The 17,589-nt window shown below is 61.7% G+C and overlaps 1 protein-coding gene across 3 annotated transcripts in view; it reads left to right on the forward strand.

Annotated features, from left to right (window-relative positions):
- SHISAL1 (shisa like 1) overlaps positions 1-17,589 on the forward strand; it is a 130,416-nt gene that overhangs the window by 66,116 nt on the left and 46,711 nt on the right. For all 3 annotated transcript variants that reach the window (XM_026017287.2, XM_072742495.1, XM_026017288.2), the window contains exon 2: positions 15,368-15,463. In XM_026017287.2, coding sequence (XP_025873072.1) covers positions 15,368-15,463 — 96 coding nt within the window. The remainder of the gene's footprint in view (positions 1-15,367; positions 15,464-17,589) is intronic.

The following is a 17,589-nucleotide window of genomic DNA, read 5'->3' on the forward strand; positions in this document are numbered from 1 at the left end:
ACAAAACCGTGGGTTCGGATGAGGGGACCTGCTTGCAGTCCTGTGTCAGTTAGTGGTGGTGGTGGCATCGGAACCGGACCTGTCATCCCAACGCCTGGATGTCCCCCACCCACACTCCTCCCCTACCGGGAGCTAGGCCTGAGGCTCTTGGCTGGGGAGGGGGGTGCTCCCACCAAAGACCCCCTCCTTTCCCAGGCATGGCCTATCCCACTCGTCCTGACACAACCAAATGCAGATTTCGTTTTCACAGCTTGAGCCAAATGCCGATTGTTTTAAAATAAGCTTGTGGAGTGTGAGGCCAGACTAGCGTAGAGGGGAGGGGCAGGAGTGCAGATTCCTCCTCCCCAGCTTCCCAGGGTGACTGGGCCCAGGAGGATGGGCCCCTGGGGGCTGTGGGGAGCTGACTTCTGGGGACGGAGGGAGTTCAGTCAGGGGCCACGTCTGCCGGGAAGTCCTGAGTGTGGGCGGAGGGCCGGCTGGGTGGGAAATGGGACCAGCTTATTCCAAAAATGGTCTCTCCTCTGCTTTCCCCCAGGCCTTGGGAGAAGGGGGGAATTCCCTGTGGTTTCGCTTCAGGAGCGTGGCAGGTCCCTCCCACCACCACTTCCTACCGATTGCCCAAGGCCAAGAGCCAGAGGCCCAGAAGGAACCTCGACTAGGAAACCGGTCGGCTTGGGGCCAGTAGCTCAGCAGCGCTGGGGCCTTGGCCTGGTGACAACCTCTCAGAGTCTTACTTTTCTTGTCTGCAAACTGGGAGCAGTAGCCACATGCCCTCCCACCCTATGTGAGAACTAAAGGAGAAAAATATTCGTCAAATGCCCATCCCAGGGCTGGACACGTAGTAGGTGCTCAGGAAACAGTCTCTCTCTCTCTCTCCTGTCTCCACTGTACAGAGGGCCAGGTCTTGTATGCACTCTGAGTATTGTTTGGGTTCTGCTTCCAGAGTCTGGAGCTGCGGGCTCTCGTCCAAGGAAGGACGGTGGGCGGGGGCTGAAATGCATGGCACAGAGCCCCGTGAGCCCCAGGATGTCTCGGCGCCCACCCTTAGCCATGCCCCGGGGGGCTAACCAGGTGTGGCCAACGTGGCATTGTTGGAGGGAGCCCTGTGCTGAGAATCTGGAAATCCTGGTGCCAGTCCCAGGTGGGCTTCGTGTGAGCTATGTACCCCCCCTCCAGTGACAGCCTCTCTGAGCCTCCGTGTCCGTATCTGAGGCTAATAGCCTCCTGCTGGAACACTTCTCGGGGTCACATGCAGCTCACCTAAGAGAACATGGAGTGGCTAGAAGCCAATCCCGAGCCCCAGTGAAGGAAGGGCCGAGAAGGGAAGAAGCCCTGTTTATTGACCATCCGTTGACTGTGCCCCCAGCTCCGTCCTGAGTTGACAGGTACCCCCTCCTTTAATCCCCCAGGCCTCCCCTGTGAGGCTGGGATGCGCACCCCACTTCGCGGGCAGGACAGAGGCCCAGACAGGCTAGGTCGTGTGTCCGGAGTCATAGGACAACCGTGTGCCCTCCCCCTGGCTGGCCTGCTCCCCATCCTCCCTGCGCCTGCCCTCTGCCAGCCTCGGCCCCCTCGCACCCGCCTCCTCCTGGACTTCCACCCTCCCCACCCCAGTTCCAACGGGGTTTCCTGCTGACAGAGCTCTTTCATAAATGCTTTTTGATGTTACCTCTCCATTCCCCAGAAATTTCTGAGCCCACACTCCCCAAAGCGGCACACTAATTAGACCTCCGTAATACTGTTTACCTAGATGTCAACCTATGCTGTGAAATTGAGCAATTTTCTCCCCGTTATGAGCGATGTTCAGTTTTGAAAAGCAGGAAGCCTGCTGTGGTGGGCTGGGACGGTCTTTTGGGCCCACAGAGGCCCTCCCAGGGCCAGGCCCTGCCACCCGGTAGACCGGGATGGATCTCGGGGTTGGGGTGTGTGGGGGGGTGTAGGCCTCATGGCCTGACGTAGGCCTGATGGTCGTTGGACCAGGATGGACCTCCGGGTTGGGGTGGTGGGGTGGGGGTTTAGGCCTCATGGCCTGATGTAGGCCTGATGGTCCGGCCCTTCCGCCGGCAGGGGCCTGTGCTCCACCCCTCACCCCCTGCTCCCTTTCAAGCATTTCTGGTGCCAAGATGACCAGAGAGCCCACCTGGGGGGTGTCCGAGGGCTCCAGCCGCTTGGTGGAGACAAGCTTCTTAGGGATTCTTTTGTTTCTGGAGTGCAAACTCAGAAGAATGGCTCTCTGGTTTGGGTTTGGGGAGGAAGTGAGGGCTGGTCCTGGCTGTGCTGGGGAGGAGCCCCCAGGCTGGGAAGAGCAGGGAGGCAGACAGGAAGGGAAGAGCACCAGAGGCGGCTCCTGACCAGACAGTGCCTGGACATGGAGGCCTCAGGCCGGAGAGCTGGCTTCCCTCCAGATCCCCTGAGACCACGTGGTACTGCCGTTCCTCTGGACAGGGTGAGGCCTGGGGGAGTGTGTCCGAAGCGAGGGTCTCCTCTCTTTCCTGGAACCCCCAACTCTCACACCAGTCTCGTGGCTGACCATTCACTCAGCCATGGGAGGGGGCAGCAAAGCCCAGGATGGGGACCCCAGGGCAGGGCCCAGCTGAGGAGTTCAGCTTGGGGTGCCAGGGGCCCCAGGAGCGGAGATGAGCAGGAGGACGGCTGCGGGGGTGAGCAAAGGTTTGTAAGCGCTCGGGGAAGATGGCTAGGAGCTGCTTCCTGGCACCTCTGGAAGCGTCCTGTTCCCCCGGCTGCCTGGCCGTCACCACCAGGGAGCCCTCTTGGGTGTGGAGGGTCCCAGGTGAGGCTGGGCTCAGCTCACTGGGGGCCAGAGTGGACTAGGGACCCAGGACAGCTAACCTGGGGTGGCAGCAGATGCTTTGGAGAGGGGCGTCAGGGCCCAGCTTGGCTTTTGGCAGCTGTTGGCTCACTTCCCGCTCAGCAGCTTTAGTGCCAATTATGGGGAGTGTGGGCGGGAGGCTCGTTAACCCCCAGAAGGGGAGTGGGTCGGGGGTGATTCGGGTGGACGTGGCCCCTGCAGGCCAGTGGGGGTGGGGGTTAGGAGTGCCAGGTCCAGCGGGGGAGCCAGCTCTCACACATGGTCCCTGTGCTCTCCTTTATGGCCCTATTTGCATAATTTTGAAGTTGATTGGCCTAAAGGCAACTTCGCTTAATCACAGCTGACAAGTCTCTGGTTGCAACAGCAGCTGCTGCCAATTAGCTGCGTTGGTGCTGTGGTTTGTTATAACTGGCCCCCCCACCCCCACCCCCGCTCATCAGACCCGAAGGGACTGGCCTGCCTGGTGGCTGCCTGGACAACCTGCCTGGACAACCTGCTTGGACAACCGCTCTGCGGCCAGGGCTTCACAACCTTGCAGGTGCCAGGACCGGCTAGCAGGCCCCAGGACTGGTTAGCAGGCACTGACTAGCAGGTCCTGGGACCGGTTAGCAGGCCCTAGGACTGGTTAGCAGGCACTGACTAGCAGGCCCTGGGACTGGTTAGCAGGCACTGGTTAGCAGGCCCTGGGACTGGTTAGGAGGCACCGGTTAGCAGGCCCTGGGACTAGTGAGCAGGCACTAGGTAGCAGGCACCAGGACTGGTTAGCAGGCCCTGGGACTGGTTAGCAGGCACTGGTTAGCAGAGACCAGGACTAGTAGCAGGCCCTGGTTAGCAGGGCCTGGGACCGGTTAGCAGGTGCCAGGACCAGTTAGCAGGCACCGGGACCAGTTAGCGGCATTGGGTAGCAGGAACCACCACCAATTAGCAGGTGCAGCCCCTGATTCGGCAGGTGGGGTGGCCCGGGAGCCTGTGTTTCCAATCAGCTCCCAGGAGGTGCCCTGGATGCTGTCCGTGGACTGCCCAGTGGACATCCAGGCTCCGGTGCAGGGGTTCACAGGCTGGGCTGCCTGTTTCTGTTAATAAAGTTTTTTGGAACACCGCCTCACCCATGTGCTTAGCGTGTATGGCCGCTTTCTTGCTACGAAGGCAGGGCCATGGCAACAAGACCTAGTGGCTCGAAAGCCAATGATAGGGACTGTCTGGCCCTTTCTAGAAAACGTCTCCTGACCTCTGACTAGCCCAGTGGTCCTTATTCTTGAGCTTGTGTCAGAGTCCCCTGAAAAGCCGACGTAAAGATACAGATTGTGAGATCCTGCATTCCTAGCCAGGTTTCGCGTCGAGCGCCAGGTCCACACCCCAGCACCCTGGTCTAGCCACCTCTTACAACATTCTGTACATGTCTTGTCATACCCTGAATACCATCCCCATTAGACAGAAGAAGACACTGACGGTCTGAGAGGCCCCTTGATTGTCCAAGGTCCTGAGCTGATAAGCGCTGGCTCTTCCCTGCACATACTCTACCCTTGATGCAGGTACCTCACCCCCGGGTGAACACACCCCGGTACAACAGTTGCTTAGCTTGGTCTGTTTCGAATCCGGGTTCCACACTGGGGCCTACGATTAGTGTCAGCAACACCTGAGTGAGGCACAGAGTGTCATCATCCCCCTCGGGTGAGGGGAGTGCCATCAGGGAAGGTCGCGGTGTCAAGGGCACGGCCCAGAGCACCTGGCCCTTAGTGAGGGCTTTGCCGTCTGTCCTCCCCCCACGTCTGCAGAACGGCTGGCAGTTTGTGGTGCGTTCGGTCACCGACATCTGTTTGGTGTCATTTCCCCGCCTGGGACAGAGCCCACCCATCCTGCCATCCCTGAATCACCTGGCGTCACTGTGAATGATCAAGGGCACCTTGTGTACAGCATGCTCCTCATCTCCCACTTCCCCCCAGATCTGGAGAGGGGAGAGGCAGGGCACCCGCCTCCCGGGGAAGAAACTGAACTCGCAGGGGCAGGTGAGCTGCCCAGGCAGGTTACGAGGCAGCATTGGGCTTCTGTGTCTGGTTAGGTCGGGTGGGTCTCCTAATCCCGAGGATTAAATAAATACCACCCCCAACCCCGCCAGGCCGGGTCGGGCACCTTCCCACGGCCCCTGGTTACCCCGTGATACCATGGTCACCCTGGGGACCACTGTCCCCCTGGGGCCGTGGCTGGAGAAGGGGAACCCAGGCCAGTCTGAACTTCATGATAAGCAGAGCCCCTGTTCTTTAGGGGGTGAGGAAGGGGGTCAATCTCCGGCCCAGCTTGGACAGGCAGGGTGCCAGGGATAGAGTGGAGGGAGAGGGAGCTGGCCTCCTTTATGGCCCGGCTCGAGTGCTTTCAACCTCCCGCCTGTCCACCCAGCTCCCTGGAATGGCCTGTGTGCACACCCAGCTGGCCAGACGGAGGACTGAGTGGGCAGACTCAGGGGCCCCCCGCCGGGTCTCACTGGCCCCTGTGTGAGCAGGGGTCCCTCCCTCCCTCCCCCATTGAATGCAGCCCTAAGAATGCCCAGAAGGGCTGCGCACACAGTAGGTGCTCAAGTGGCTCCCCCCACCCCACTTCCCTTGCTTTTTGCCCTTTGCTCTGTTTCTCAGTCCCTTCCCCACCCAAGAGTGTAGCACCCCTCATTTATGGTGGGCCTTATAAATCGTAGGAGTGAGCCCGTCAGCACCCCTTCTGTGCCCGGAGCGCCCACCACGGTCCTGATAGGTAAACAGGGCCTCCTCCCCCACCTCGGCCTCCCCTCCCCCTTCTCCCAGGGCACCTGCCTCATCCTCCCCTGGCTCTGCTCCACCTCTCGGCCTTTCCCCGAGCTGTGCTCAATGCTGGCGCGCTCCATCCCCGAGGCCCACCCTCTCCTGGTCTGGGTAAGGCCCAGCGAACTCAGCTCTCAGCTGCCCTGGGGTGCCCCCAACCCAGACCAGGTCAGGGCCCTCCCATTGGCTCCGCTGCCCTGGGTCGCACAAGTGGGTATCTGGCTGGTTTCTGAGGGTAGGGCGGGTCTGTTCAGCTCACTGCGATGTCCGCTGTCCCCAGCCCAGCGCCTGGTGTCCCACCTTGCAGGGAATGAATGAACAAATACATTCAGGCGTGCCTCCCTGGTCCCTCCCAGCACCCCAGCAAGGCGGGTGCGTGAGCCTCATTGACACATAGGAAACTGAGGCTTGGCTCCTGTCGTCCCCCATGGGGAGGGTTCCCGGGGCCAGGGCCCCTCGCACGGTGGGAGGCCTGGGTGTCAGGAAAGAAATCGGGGCCACCCTCCGACAGGCATTTCGGGTCTGTCTTTCCTCTTCCTGCCCTGACACTTCCAGTGATTCATTCTTCATGTGATATTTTTGTGTTTCTCCAGTGGGGAAGACAAAATGCCGCTGGGATTTCCAGGGGTTGTTTTATCTCCATGGTGCAGCCAAATAATTCGAGGGAACAGACAGAGGCGGAGGGATGTCAGGTTGCAGAGTGTCCCTCGATGGCTTCAGCTAAGCTCTCCCTTTAACGAGGGAGGAAACTGAGGCTGAGGTGGGGGAGCCGCTTGCCCTGTAACCCGAGGGGGAGAACAGAACCTCCAGGGGCTGGGATTTCCCGCCTCGGTCTCCTCACCTGTGACGTGGGTCGAGCAGCAGGGCCTACCTCCAGCATTGGGGAAAGGGACATGCAGGGAGGACTTGGTTGTGCAGAACTGGCCCCGGGGCAAGGGGTCAAGGAAGGGGTCCAGGGAAGCAAGCCGAGGTGAAGACTTGAACCCAGAGCCCAGCTGGCCGGGTGGAGAGTGTCACAGAGGGCAGAGAGCCCTATCAAGGAGAGGCTGCAGTGTGTTCTGGAAGCAGGGTTTGGGACGCTCTTTCCAACACCCCACACTACAGTGTGCAGAAATCCCTCTGACCCTGCAGCGGCCCCATGGAGCAGGTGTGATGGTGCTCGCCTGATGTGGGTGACTGCAGGGGGCCCGGGGGGTTCCCCTGGCCCCAGAGTTGGGGTTTGGGGTTTCTCGGCTAAGGCGAGTGGCTTCCACGGCGAGACTGGTGCCCAAGGGTCGCTGGCAGTGACAGTTGAAGTCGAGACCCTGTCTCTGCCGGAGGAGAGAGCGTGTTGCCCTAAAGGCCAACACCTGATGCACCTTGTTTCCTCCCAGAGCTTGCTCCTTGCAATGAGGTGGGCCTGGCACCCAGGCCAATGAGTGTGGACGGGGTTCCCACCCTTTTGGGCAGCAAATGTCTATTCAAGCACCTACTGTATGCAAAGCATGGTAGGGGGATAAGAGGCACAGAAGTCCCCTCTGCCCCCAGAAGCTTGCACCAGGCAGGGAAGCAATTAACCAGCAGGTGGGGTGGAAAGATCTTAGCGCCAACTAAAGGCATAGGCACAGCACGAAGAGGAATTCACCTGGAGGCATGGTGTTCAAACGCACTTTCATTTGCTAAGGGGCACCCAGGAAACTCTGGGGTCCCTAAACCATTGGCAACAGCGGATAGGAGGCACGCATGGAGCGCTAGCATTATGCTCTGGCACTAGCCTTTCTGGCTCTTTCTGTCTCTTTGTAGCCCAGCAACGTGGGGGCCTGGTTCCCACCTTACAGATGAGGGACCAGAGGCCAGGGAAGTAAGCTGCCGAGAATACCCAGCTAGTGAGCGGCAGAGCTTAGATCCCAGGCTAGGTGATGTCACCCGTGCACCCACCACCAGCCCATTTGCCGTCAGACAGACCTGAGTTCAGGTCATGGCCCTGCCCCCTCCAGGTCCGGGCAAACCACTTAGGCTAAGTTATGGTTTATTTATCTGCAAAGCAGAGCTAATGATGCCTACAGTCATCCCCCAGCCCAGCGAGTGTTTAGAAAGTGCCCACTGTGTACCAGGCCCCATGCTGCTTACGGTGACACGCAGCGACCGCATGGTCTCAGCAGGGCCAGCTTTGGTGGCACAGGACCTGTGCAGTCACGCCAAGCCCGGCACTCAGGAGGGCCCAAGCTTGTTTTTTTTAAACAAAGACCTGCATTTTTCATTTTGCACCGGGCCCTGCAAGTTATGTCGCTGGTCCCAGGTCCCAGCCCTCGTCCGGCCTACAGCTCGATGGAAGAGACAGATGTGCTTAGAGAGCCCTGTGCCAGGCGTGCAACTAGAAACCGCCTTCTGCGTGGGAGGGAAAGGTGGACGGCAGTGAGCTCAGCGCCAGGGGTCAGGCCTTGGAGGCCACAGGCCCTGGGGGATTTGTCTGGAAGTGCCAGGGGCAGAGAGATGGCCAGTGAGGCTGGAGGGGGACCTCCCGGCCAGGGAGGAGCCAGGACCCCTCGAGAGTCTGCTCTTCAGCCAGTGCCTTTGGGGGGTTTTGATTGGGGCGCTGGGACCTACATTTGGAAAGCCAGCTCTCTGGCTTCCAGGTGAGGATGGTTTGGGGGTACAGCAGTGGTGCACAGGGACCCCGAGGTGCTTGACTGATCAAGGGAGAGGAAGTGGGGGGCCGGAGGGGGCTCCCTCCCAGGCTTGCAGGTCTGCCCTTGAGGTGGGAGCAACCCGGGACCTCAGGGGCCAGCACAGCGAGGGGGGGGTGAGGAGCTGTGGGGAGGGGGCTGGCGCGGGGCTCAGCGCACCTGTTGCTCTCTGGCCTGTGTGTGTCCTCCACGCATGTGCTCCGGCCCCCTGGCCCCGGCCAGCACAGGGAGGGAACACGTCCCTCCTCCCTCCGCCCCGCTCCTTCCACTTTGATCTTGCTTCACGCAGGCGTCCCGCCTCCCCGCGTGTTTATTCCCAGACTTCACATTTCGGAGTGAGAGTTCATAACCTCGAAGGGAACGCCGTCCTGAAAACGAAAGTTCCCGAGCTCAGGGTCGGGTCTGTACCGCTTGGGAATGCGCTGGAGATTAAACATCGCTGCTGATACCACGTGTGCTTCCATACGGGTGTGGACGGGTACGGTGTGTGGATGTGTGTGCACACGTGTGTGTTGCCTGGGGTGTGGACACGCTCATCTGTCAGTGTAGACAGGGCACAGGGGCAGAGCACGAGGTTTGAATCCTGACTCTGCCCTCACCCTCCATCTGCTCCCTGGGGGGGGGGCGGGGAGGTACAGCCTCAGGGCTGGGGTGTGGCGAGGGGTGAATGAGCTTGGGGAGGGGCCCCAAGGGCTCTCGCCTCCCCATCACCTGTCTCTTGGGCACCTGCTGCCGGCAGGACGGTCTGCGAGTCCCTGAAGCGCCCCACCCTTGTTTCATTACTGTTCACAGCAGTCCTGTTACTGCCAGTAGTAGTGGGAAGACTGTCCAAGCTTTGTGACTAATTCGTCATGGAATCGGGTGCTTCATGAGTCGCCCCTAGACCCTAGTCCCATGGCCGCCAGGCTGTGTCCCTCTTGCCTATGTCTGAACGCCCACCCGCCCTCGCCTGCACTGGGGTCGGCCTAGTTGGGTATTCACTGAATGGGCCTCCAGAGGACGAACCACTCCCTGGACGGTGGGGTGGGAGGGTGACCAGGTGGCTTTGGCGCTGGACCTGGTAGGTTGGTCTGACTTGGACATAGGAGTTGGGGAAGGGGGCACCTGGGAAGGACCCTGCTGGACGCCCGTGCTCTGCTCTCCGCCACCCGGCACCCAGTAGGCGGGGGCAGGACCTGTCCTCGCCCTGCCGTGGAGCCCTCATGCACCTGGCAGGGGAGGGGGGAGGCTGGATGTGTTGTGGGTGACACACCTGTCACTAGTCAGGCGTCCTTGTAGGTTTCCAATGCCGGGAAATTCCGGGCTTGGGTGGCCAGGTCTAAAGGGGGCCAGGGCCACATTCATTGTCTCTTCTCCCGGTTTGCACTAAGGCTTTGTGCCCTGCCGTGCTCCTGCCCACGCTGGGGGCCAGTGAATCCAACACAGCCTGAGACAACCCAGGGCAGGCGCAGGGGCAGGGAACTTTGGGAGCCCACCCAGGGGCTGAGCCTTGAAAGTTGGGTCGAAGCTGCCCAGCTGCGGGACAGGGGAAGGGGCTCCCAGGTACGGGGTGGGGGGGGCAGCCTGTGCTGGTGCCCAGAGGAGAGGGCAGACCCTGGAGGAGCGGAGGGAGTCGGGGTGGGGGCCAGACCATGCGGGGCCTCAGGAGTGGGTGTAGACTTGAACCCGGAGCTGCCGGGACTCCTGAGAAAGTGAGCGCGTCAGAAAGCCGGCCCTGGGGCCATGGGGACCTGGGCGGGTGCTGGGGGACGGGGGGCTGGGGCAGAGGCAGCCCAAGGAACACTGAGCACCGACACTCTCAGCACCCACTGCCTGCCAGCTCCGTCCCAGGCGCTTTGATGCATCACCTCATTGGACGGACAGTCACGAGGATCCTGTGAATTAGATACTATTTTTATTCCCATTCTAGGTCCAAGGAGACCGGGGAGACTTGTCCCAGGCCACACGGGGTGTGGTGACATAAGTGCAGCCAAGTCCTGGCCCCAGATGGTGTGGTCCAGGCTGCAGGACCCAACCTGCAGGCCATGCTGCCCTTGACCGAGTCCCGGCAGGAGGATGCGCTCGGCCAGGCCCGGGGCCGGGTGTGGTGGTCCCAGAAGGGGGTGCCCCCCGAGGGGTGCCCGGCCTGGGGTGTCCTCAGCAGCCCCTCCTGCCTGCACCCAGGCCCTGCCCCGTGTCCCTCCCTCGCCCGGCCGGGCTGACGAGAGAGCAGATCTGCTGTTGTCCCCGGTGGGGCATAATCCATCAGCTCTTTCTCTCCGCGTGCCCTCCTTCCTCTCCTCTCCAGCATCGCCAAATTCGGTGTTTAAAAATAATCCTCGAATCTGGGAACAGCAGTCCCCGGCTGACCCGAGGGGTGGACCGCAGAGATGCGTGCTGGACCCGTGATTCTGGATGCGATCAGAGCTCGGGGGAGTCCTACTCATCCAGAACATTCTTCCAGTTATTTGAGTTTTATTGGCGGCCCCGAGCTACCCTCGTGGGGGTGATTTTTACCAATTTTCAGAGAACTAGAACCCAGGACGATAAATCTAATCCATCTGTGGGAGATGTGCTTCCTTGGGGGGATGGTGGGGGGGTGGGGCGAGGCCCCAAAACCCTGCAGCGCCCAGGCAAACAGCAGGACCCCGGCGGGGTTGGCCTCCTGTCCCGTCCTGGTCGCTGAGGGGCCGGGTGACCTTGAGCCTGTTTCCTTCTTTACGAGACGGGGTTTGGTGGCCTGCCTGCCCCGGGTGACGGGGTTCCCAGAAATGACACAGGGAAAAGTCAGGGTCCAGGACTCGGCCCCGGGGAGGAAGGGAGGATCCCCTGTCCCGCAGGCGTCACCCATGGAGGTCCCAGGTGGCCACACCTGACATGTGACATCCCCTTTCCACCCGCACCCGTGGCCCCTGGGCCCATGGTCCCTCTGCGGACCCCACACGAGCGTCAGGGGATGGCTTCCACCTTGTGAATATTGGTGCTCTCAGTCGTGTGACCCCTGAGAATGGACCTAGGACACGGCTGCCCCCGGGCACCGACTTTCCAGAAGCCACTCTGACCCTGCCAGCGGGGGCAGGGGGGTGTAGCTGGCTTCTGAGTTTTGCTGTCTTGTTAGAAATGGGATTTTTACGTAACTTCCCATGTGACATGAGGTGGGCTTTTGTTCCGCGGTGGATTCGGCCTTCAGGTCCGGCACCTAAGCTGCCCTGAGCGCCTGGGGAGCAGGGCCCCTCCATAGGCCTGCAGGCCCCAGCCAGACTCCCCGTACCCCAACCTTTGTCCAGCAAACAGGGCTGTGGCTTCTGTCCTCCGTGAACCACCCCCCCCACTGTTGACTCAGGCCCAGGCAGCCCTGGGTGGGAGTGGGAGCACGGTCGGGCCATGGACTCTGAGCAGCCCCGGAGTGTGTCCTGGCCCCACACACCTGCAGCATGCTGGCCCCTGGGAGGAGCCAGGACAGGCCTCTGAGGCCGGTGGGGGCCGGGCTGGGAGTCACACCCAGTCTGGGGGACTCTGGAGTCCAAGCCCCGTGCCCGTGGCCCCCAGCTGGCTCTCATGGCCTCATAGAGGAGGGCACGGGACCAGGCCCATAAAGTAGAGCTGACGGGCATCCCGCCCCCAGAACCCCGCTCAAACCTGTTCCAGAGTGGGGGTTAATGAGGGGATACTGGGAGAGCAGGCGAGTGAATAAATGAATGAGCACAGGAATGAAAGCAGAGATGGAAGGTGACGTGCCGCTTCTTCCAGCGGATGGGATCATGGCGGGCCTCCTGGAGCTGCCTCTAAGGCGGTGTGGGATTTGCACTCAGGAGTGAGAGGAGGACACCTCCACTTGAGGGACAGCCCCCAGCCCCCATAGATGGAGGGCTTTGTAGGGGCTGGAGCAGCAGGAGGGAGTGCTGGGTGCAAGGCAGGGTGGATCCCCCCACCCAGCACACACACACACCCTATATTCATTCAACAAACCCACTGGCCCTAGGGTTTGTGCCCTGGACTCCACCCTACAGGAGCCAGAGGGTCAGGAGACCTGCGGGCCTGGGCTTGCTCCCATGGAGGGTGTCACCTCAGAGGACCTGTCCCTCCCCACGCCCCACCATGCGCTTTTCAGGGTCGATCTTTGGGTTTCCTCGGTGCAAATCCTGGCTAAGCACTTTGAAATGCTTTAATCTCCTTCATCCTCCTAGGAGGGCCCTGAGGGAGGCCGGGCGGAGGCCCAGGCTCGGAACAATTAAGCGGCTTACAGCCGGTGGGGCCCGGTGGGTGCGGAGAGGGGCCTGCCTGCGGGAGGGATCGGAGGGCCGTCCCCAGGCGCTCACGCTAGCCCAGCGTGCACAACCTGCGAATGACGGCGTCTCGGGCCCCCCATCGCACGCTCATGCCAACCCCCATCGTATCCTGGCTCACGCTTCAGAGGAACAGCCCCTGGCACCCTTGGCCACCCCGCCACCCGAGGCCTGAGCGGCCCGTGGAGCCCGGTCCTGTCTCCTCTCTCGGAAGTTCCGAGCCTCTGGGTTTCCCAGGTGGCTTTCTCCTCTGCCTGCCGCCACGCAGAGGGACCCCCTCGGGCCCCAGCTGGCACCCCTGTGCCCCCCCCCGACCAGGCTGTGAGCTGCCGAGGGTGAGGACGAGCTGGCCGCCCTGACCCCTGGAGCCCAGCCCGGGGCCGGGCCCAGAGCAGGTGCCCCAGGACAGTCAGGCGGCCAGAGGGCTCTCGTCGTCCCCTTCCCGGTACCGTCTTCCAGAACCGCGTTCTCTGGCAGCGGGTCTCTGCAGTCTGCTCTGCTTGCAGACCTTCCCCTGGGAGGCAGAGGGCTTCATGGGGTGGGGGGACGGCATGGCATCGGCACCACACCCAGGACGGAAGGGTCAAAACCTGCCCTGCAGGTGGGGGTACGGCCTGGCTGGGAGGGCACCCAGGGTCCTCACATGGGCCCCAGCTCCCAGTGAGCCGCGCACACCCCTCACACCTCACCGCGGATCCCGGCCTATCCTGGGGTGATCCCCGCAGGAGGAGGGGTGCCAGGGTCCCGGGGCCCTGGAACAAAGCACCACGGCTGATGTCTGCTTGCATGGGCGGGAGGCCGGAGTCCAGGACCAAGGTGTGGGCGGGGCTGGACCCCCCTGGCCTCCCGGGGCGTCGGCCCAGGCTCTTCCCCAGCCTCCGAGGTATGCTGGCCGTCTTGGGGTTCACTGGTGTGTAGATGCATCATCGCCCCAACCTCTACCTCTGTCTTCACTTGGCCTCCTCTCTGCGTGTCTCTGCGTCGTAACATCCCCTTCTTATAAGGTCACCAGCCTTGTTTGGTTGGGGTCTCCCCAGACCCCAGGAATGACCCCCTATAACTATATCTCCAATGACCCTATTTCTAAATAAGGTCCCATTCTGAGGTTCCGGGGGTGGGGGGTTAGGACTGCAACCTAAGGATTTGGGGGGGGCACAATTCATACACCCTGACGGGGTGTGACACGAGGGAAGAGGTCCATGAGCGGAACCAGAGCCTGGCACATATTAGGTGCTCAGCAAATTAATCCCCATTCCGAGTGTCTACACCTCTCCGCAGCCACATGCAACTTACAGCCCACTGGGAGTAGGGGGTCGACCACAGGGTTTACACGGAGCACATTTAGGCCTTCTCAGGTGCCCCACCTTCATTCCCACACCCCTGTAGGGAGGTAGTGATGACGGTGAGGTGCCCTAAGGTTTGTCCTGGGGCTTCAACAACCTGATATGAGGTGGCCACTGAGGGCCAAGGCTATGCCTCAGGTGGCCTCCTGCGACATGTACTCCCTAGTATCCCCCACTGGCCTCTCAGCTGCTCCTGCCTCAGGGCCTTTGCACCTGCTGCTCCCTGGTCTGCAGCATGGTTCCTCCCAACAGCCACGCTGCTCACTCCTGTCTCACTCAGGTCTGCCAGCTGTCACCTCGGCCCGAGGCCTTCCCCAACCACTCTCCTGAACCAGCCCCCTGGCACCACTGTGTACCCCCTCACACACACATCTGGTGTTATTCCACCCTCATAGCTTTGTTTATTGTGGTAAAATACACATGACATGGAATCTATGTTTTAACCATATTTAGAGTATAGTTGGGCGGCATTAAGTCCACGCAGCCATCACCACCATCCCTCTCCAGGACTCTCTCCATCTTCCCAACTGGTGGGAACAAGCTCTGTCCCATGAAACACGCACTCCCATCCCTTCCCTGGCCCCCAGTGCCCACCATCCTACTTATTTCTACGAATGTGACGACGACCCCGGGGACCCCATGTCAGTGGAGTCACACGGCGCATGTCTTTCCATGGCAGGCTCGTCTCCCCCAGCACGATGTCCTCGGGCTCACCCGTGGGTGGCACCTGTTGGCCTCCCCTTCCTTTTAGAGGCTGAACCCTCATCCGCCGTGTGTCCATCTTTCATGTCCCCGTTTATCGGGACATGGGGGCTGTTTGCACTTGCTGCAGCCGCGCCTCGTGCAGCTGCGAACACGGGCGTGCCAGTGTGTGTCCGAGCCCCAGCTGGCAGCTCTTGAGGATGTAACCCTGGGAGCCTCGGAGCGTTTCAGACATTCCTCTGCTCGTGCGCTTGCCCTCAGCCTCCCTCGCTGGACGCAGGGCCCGACCACGGGCCGCGTTCGTGCTGCGTCGCATCTGGTCTGCCCACTGCCGTGTCCCTGATGCCCGGACGGTGCCCGGCCCTGTGTGGACCGGCGGAGGGGTTAACGGGAGTCCCCGTGAGCGGCACAGCAGGGGGACCTGGGGCCTGCAGGCCCCCGGGGGGTGCGCAAGCTCCTGTCCAACACCCCGGCCCCCTAAACCCCCCGTGCTAAGCGGCTGCGCTGGCCCCCTGCACCCCGGGGCGCCCGCCCACTGGCCTCCGCCCGCCCATTCTTTCTACCACCTGAGCCACCGGCCCGCTTTTGATTAAGTCTCATTTTGCCGTGAAAAGAAAAGGAGGTGACAGTTGACGGGTGGGGGAGGTCATCTGTTCCAGAAGGAAATTGGATGGCTGCGCTTCCATCCTCCCGGCCCAGCCCCTGCTCCCGTCCCCCGCCGTGGGCAGCAGTGTCAGCCCACACCCAGCCTCTGCCGAATCTCGTTAAACAGGCAGCTCCCCACGGATCGATGCCAGCCAAATGATGACCAGTTGTGGCCAGCAGTCCTTGAACGTGCTCACCGTCCTCTCGTTGCTGATCTCTGCAGGTAGAACTTCCATGGGTGCCCAGCGGGGGGGGAGGGCGGGGGGCGCGGGTGATCCCTTCCCAGGGTCCGCGCTAGCCCGGCCGGGGTTCTGGGTCCTGGCAGGTGGGGGGGCACTGCCCCTGGCCCCCCAGCCTCCCGCTGGTGAGGAGCTAACGCTCAGTGCTGTTCAGTGAGAGCCTACGATGTGCTGCCCCCCGAGTGCCCTCACCAGGGGCCGTGCTGAGTGTCCCCCCAGGCATGAGGGGGTTAACTGCGGCTGCCAGCCCTGGGAGAGCCTTCCTGCAGATTCCCTACCCCACATCTGAAAGTCAATGCCGAAATGCCGTGGTCATCCCATTGTATGGATGAGGAAACTGAGGCTCAGAGCCGAACTGGGTAGGAGGAGGCGATATGGCCAGCGCTGGGGCTGGGGTTCCAATCCGCCGGCTGTCACCCGACCTCCTCCTGGGCATCGCCTGATGCAGCAGGTGGGCCCCCACACTCCTGTCGACGCAGATGGGCATAAAGCAAGCCCTTCAGCTGCTCCGAGCTGAAGCCGTCGCCTGGAGAAACCCCCCTCCCGCCCGCCAGCAGCGGTGGCTGGCTGAGCCCTGGCCTGAGCCAGGCCCCTGCTCTCTCTGTATCTCCCTCTGTGTCTGTCTCCCTCTCTCTATCTCTCGGTGTCTCTGTGTCTCTGTGTCTCTGCCTCTGTCGTTTGTGCGTTTGTGCACAGGACCTCCTCATGCCCTCTTGCTCCCGCAGACCTGTTGACACAGGCTTCCTGCCCTTGTCCCTTTGCTGAGGGACAACATGGCTCAGAGGGAGGCCCTGAGGGCCCTGGGGGGGACAGGGGGCTCCAGGATACAGAGCCAGAGCCAGGCCAAGGGTCTGGGGGCCACTGTTCACCAAGCTCCTCCCTGACTCCTGTTCTGAGCGTTAGTGCCTGTGGTCCTCACTGCCTCCTGGGAGAGAGGAGGAAGTCCTCACCCATTTCACAAATGAGGGAACAGGCTCAAAGGACAGGGAGCTGCCCCAGGCCACACAGTCACACGGCCGTTAGATGATGAGGGCGCGCCGTGGTCCTCCCTTGGAACCCAAGGGAGCGGCTGCCTCCTCGGGGTCCCCTCTCCACTTGGACCGGTTCTCCTGGTGGCTTGGAACCCACTGGTGGCTTGCTCACAGAGCGTCCCTCTGCCCTGGGGCCCAGGCACAGCCCGAGGACCCCAGCGGGTCTGGAAGCCAGCAGGTGCAGCCTTGTATCAGCCGCTCACTCGCTCGCACCTCCCTGCTCCAAGCAAGGCCCATGCTTTGCTATTTACTGTCTTCGGAGCCCCAGCCATCGGGGGTGCCAGTGGGCTCCCATCTGTGAGCGCAAGGAGGCACACAGAGGTCGTGATGGGCCAGATCACCCTGCATGCTCCATAATTCAGACCCAGCTGCCCCGGCTCCAAGCTCTAGGCAACTTCAGCTCTCGTACATTCTTCCTCGGGAAGCAGCAGTGGCCTCCTTATCTTTGCCAAGTGGCAAAACAAGTGGCACCAGACCATCTGTGGTGGCCAGGGTGATCCAGTGGGATTTCTCCTATTTTCGGCCTTACCCAGCCTCCCTCCCTACCTCAGCGCTGCACAGCGGGCTCCCCAGAAGCCACGCTCAGAGGCCACCTCCCCGCTCCATCCCTTCCCTCCCTGGGTCCCACTTCAGGTCCTAGCCTCTCAACCTGGCCTCAGGCCTGAGCCGGTCTTGCGGATGAGCTGCTTGCCGGTTGTGGACTTATCCAGCTGCCTGCGGGCCCGCCCACAGCAGGGCTTCCTCACCTCTGGATGGACGCTGGACCTCCCGCCTCTGGCCCTCACATCCAGCCTCCGCCATGTCCTTCCTCCGGGCCGGTGGGTCCCAAACTCCAGGCCGTCGGCATCCCCTGCGGGCCTTGCCTCCCACACCAGCATTGCTCATGCAGAAGCTCTGCTGAGGGGCCTGAGACGCTGCGTTTGTGATGCGTCCCCAGAGGATGCAGATGCAGCAGGTCAGGTCCACACTGTGAAACCACTGCTCTGAGCCTCGATTTTCTCCTCTGTATGATGGGAGTACTTGAGATTAAATGAGATGGGGCATGCTTAGTGAGGGTTATCATCCCCCGGGAGGGTCTT

This window comes from Vulpes vulpes, chromosome 16, assembly GCF_048418805.1.
Source record: "Vulpes vulpes isolate BD-2025 chromosome 16, VulVul3, whole genome shotgun sequence".
NCBI classification, from domain to species: domain Eukaryota; kingdom Metazoa; phylum Chordata; class Mammalia; order Carnivora; family Canidae; genus Vulpes; species Vulpes vulpes.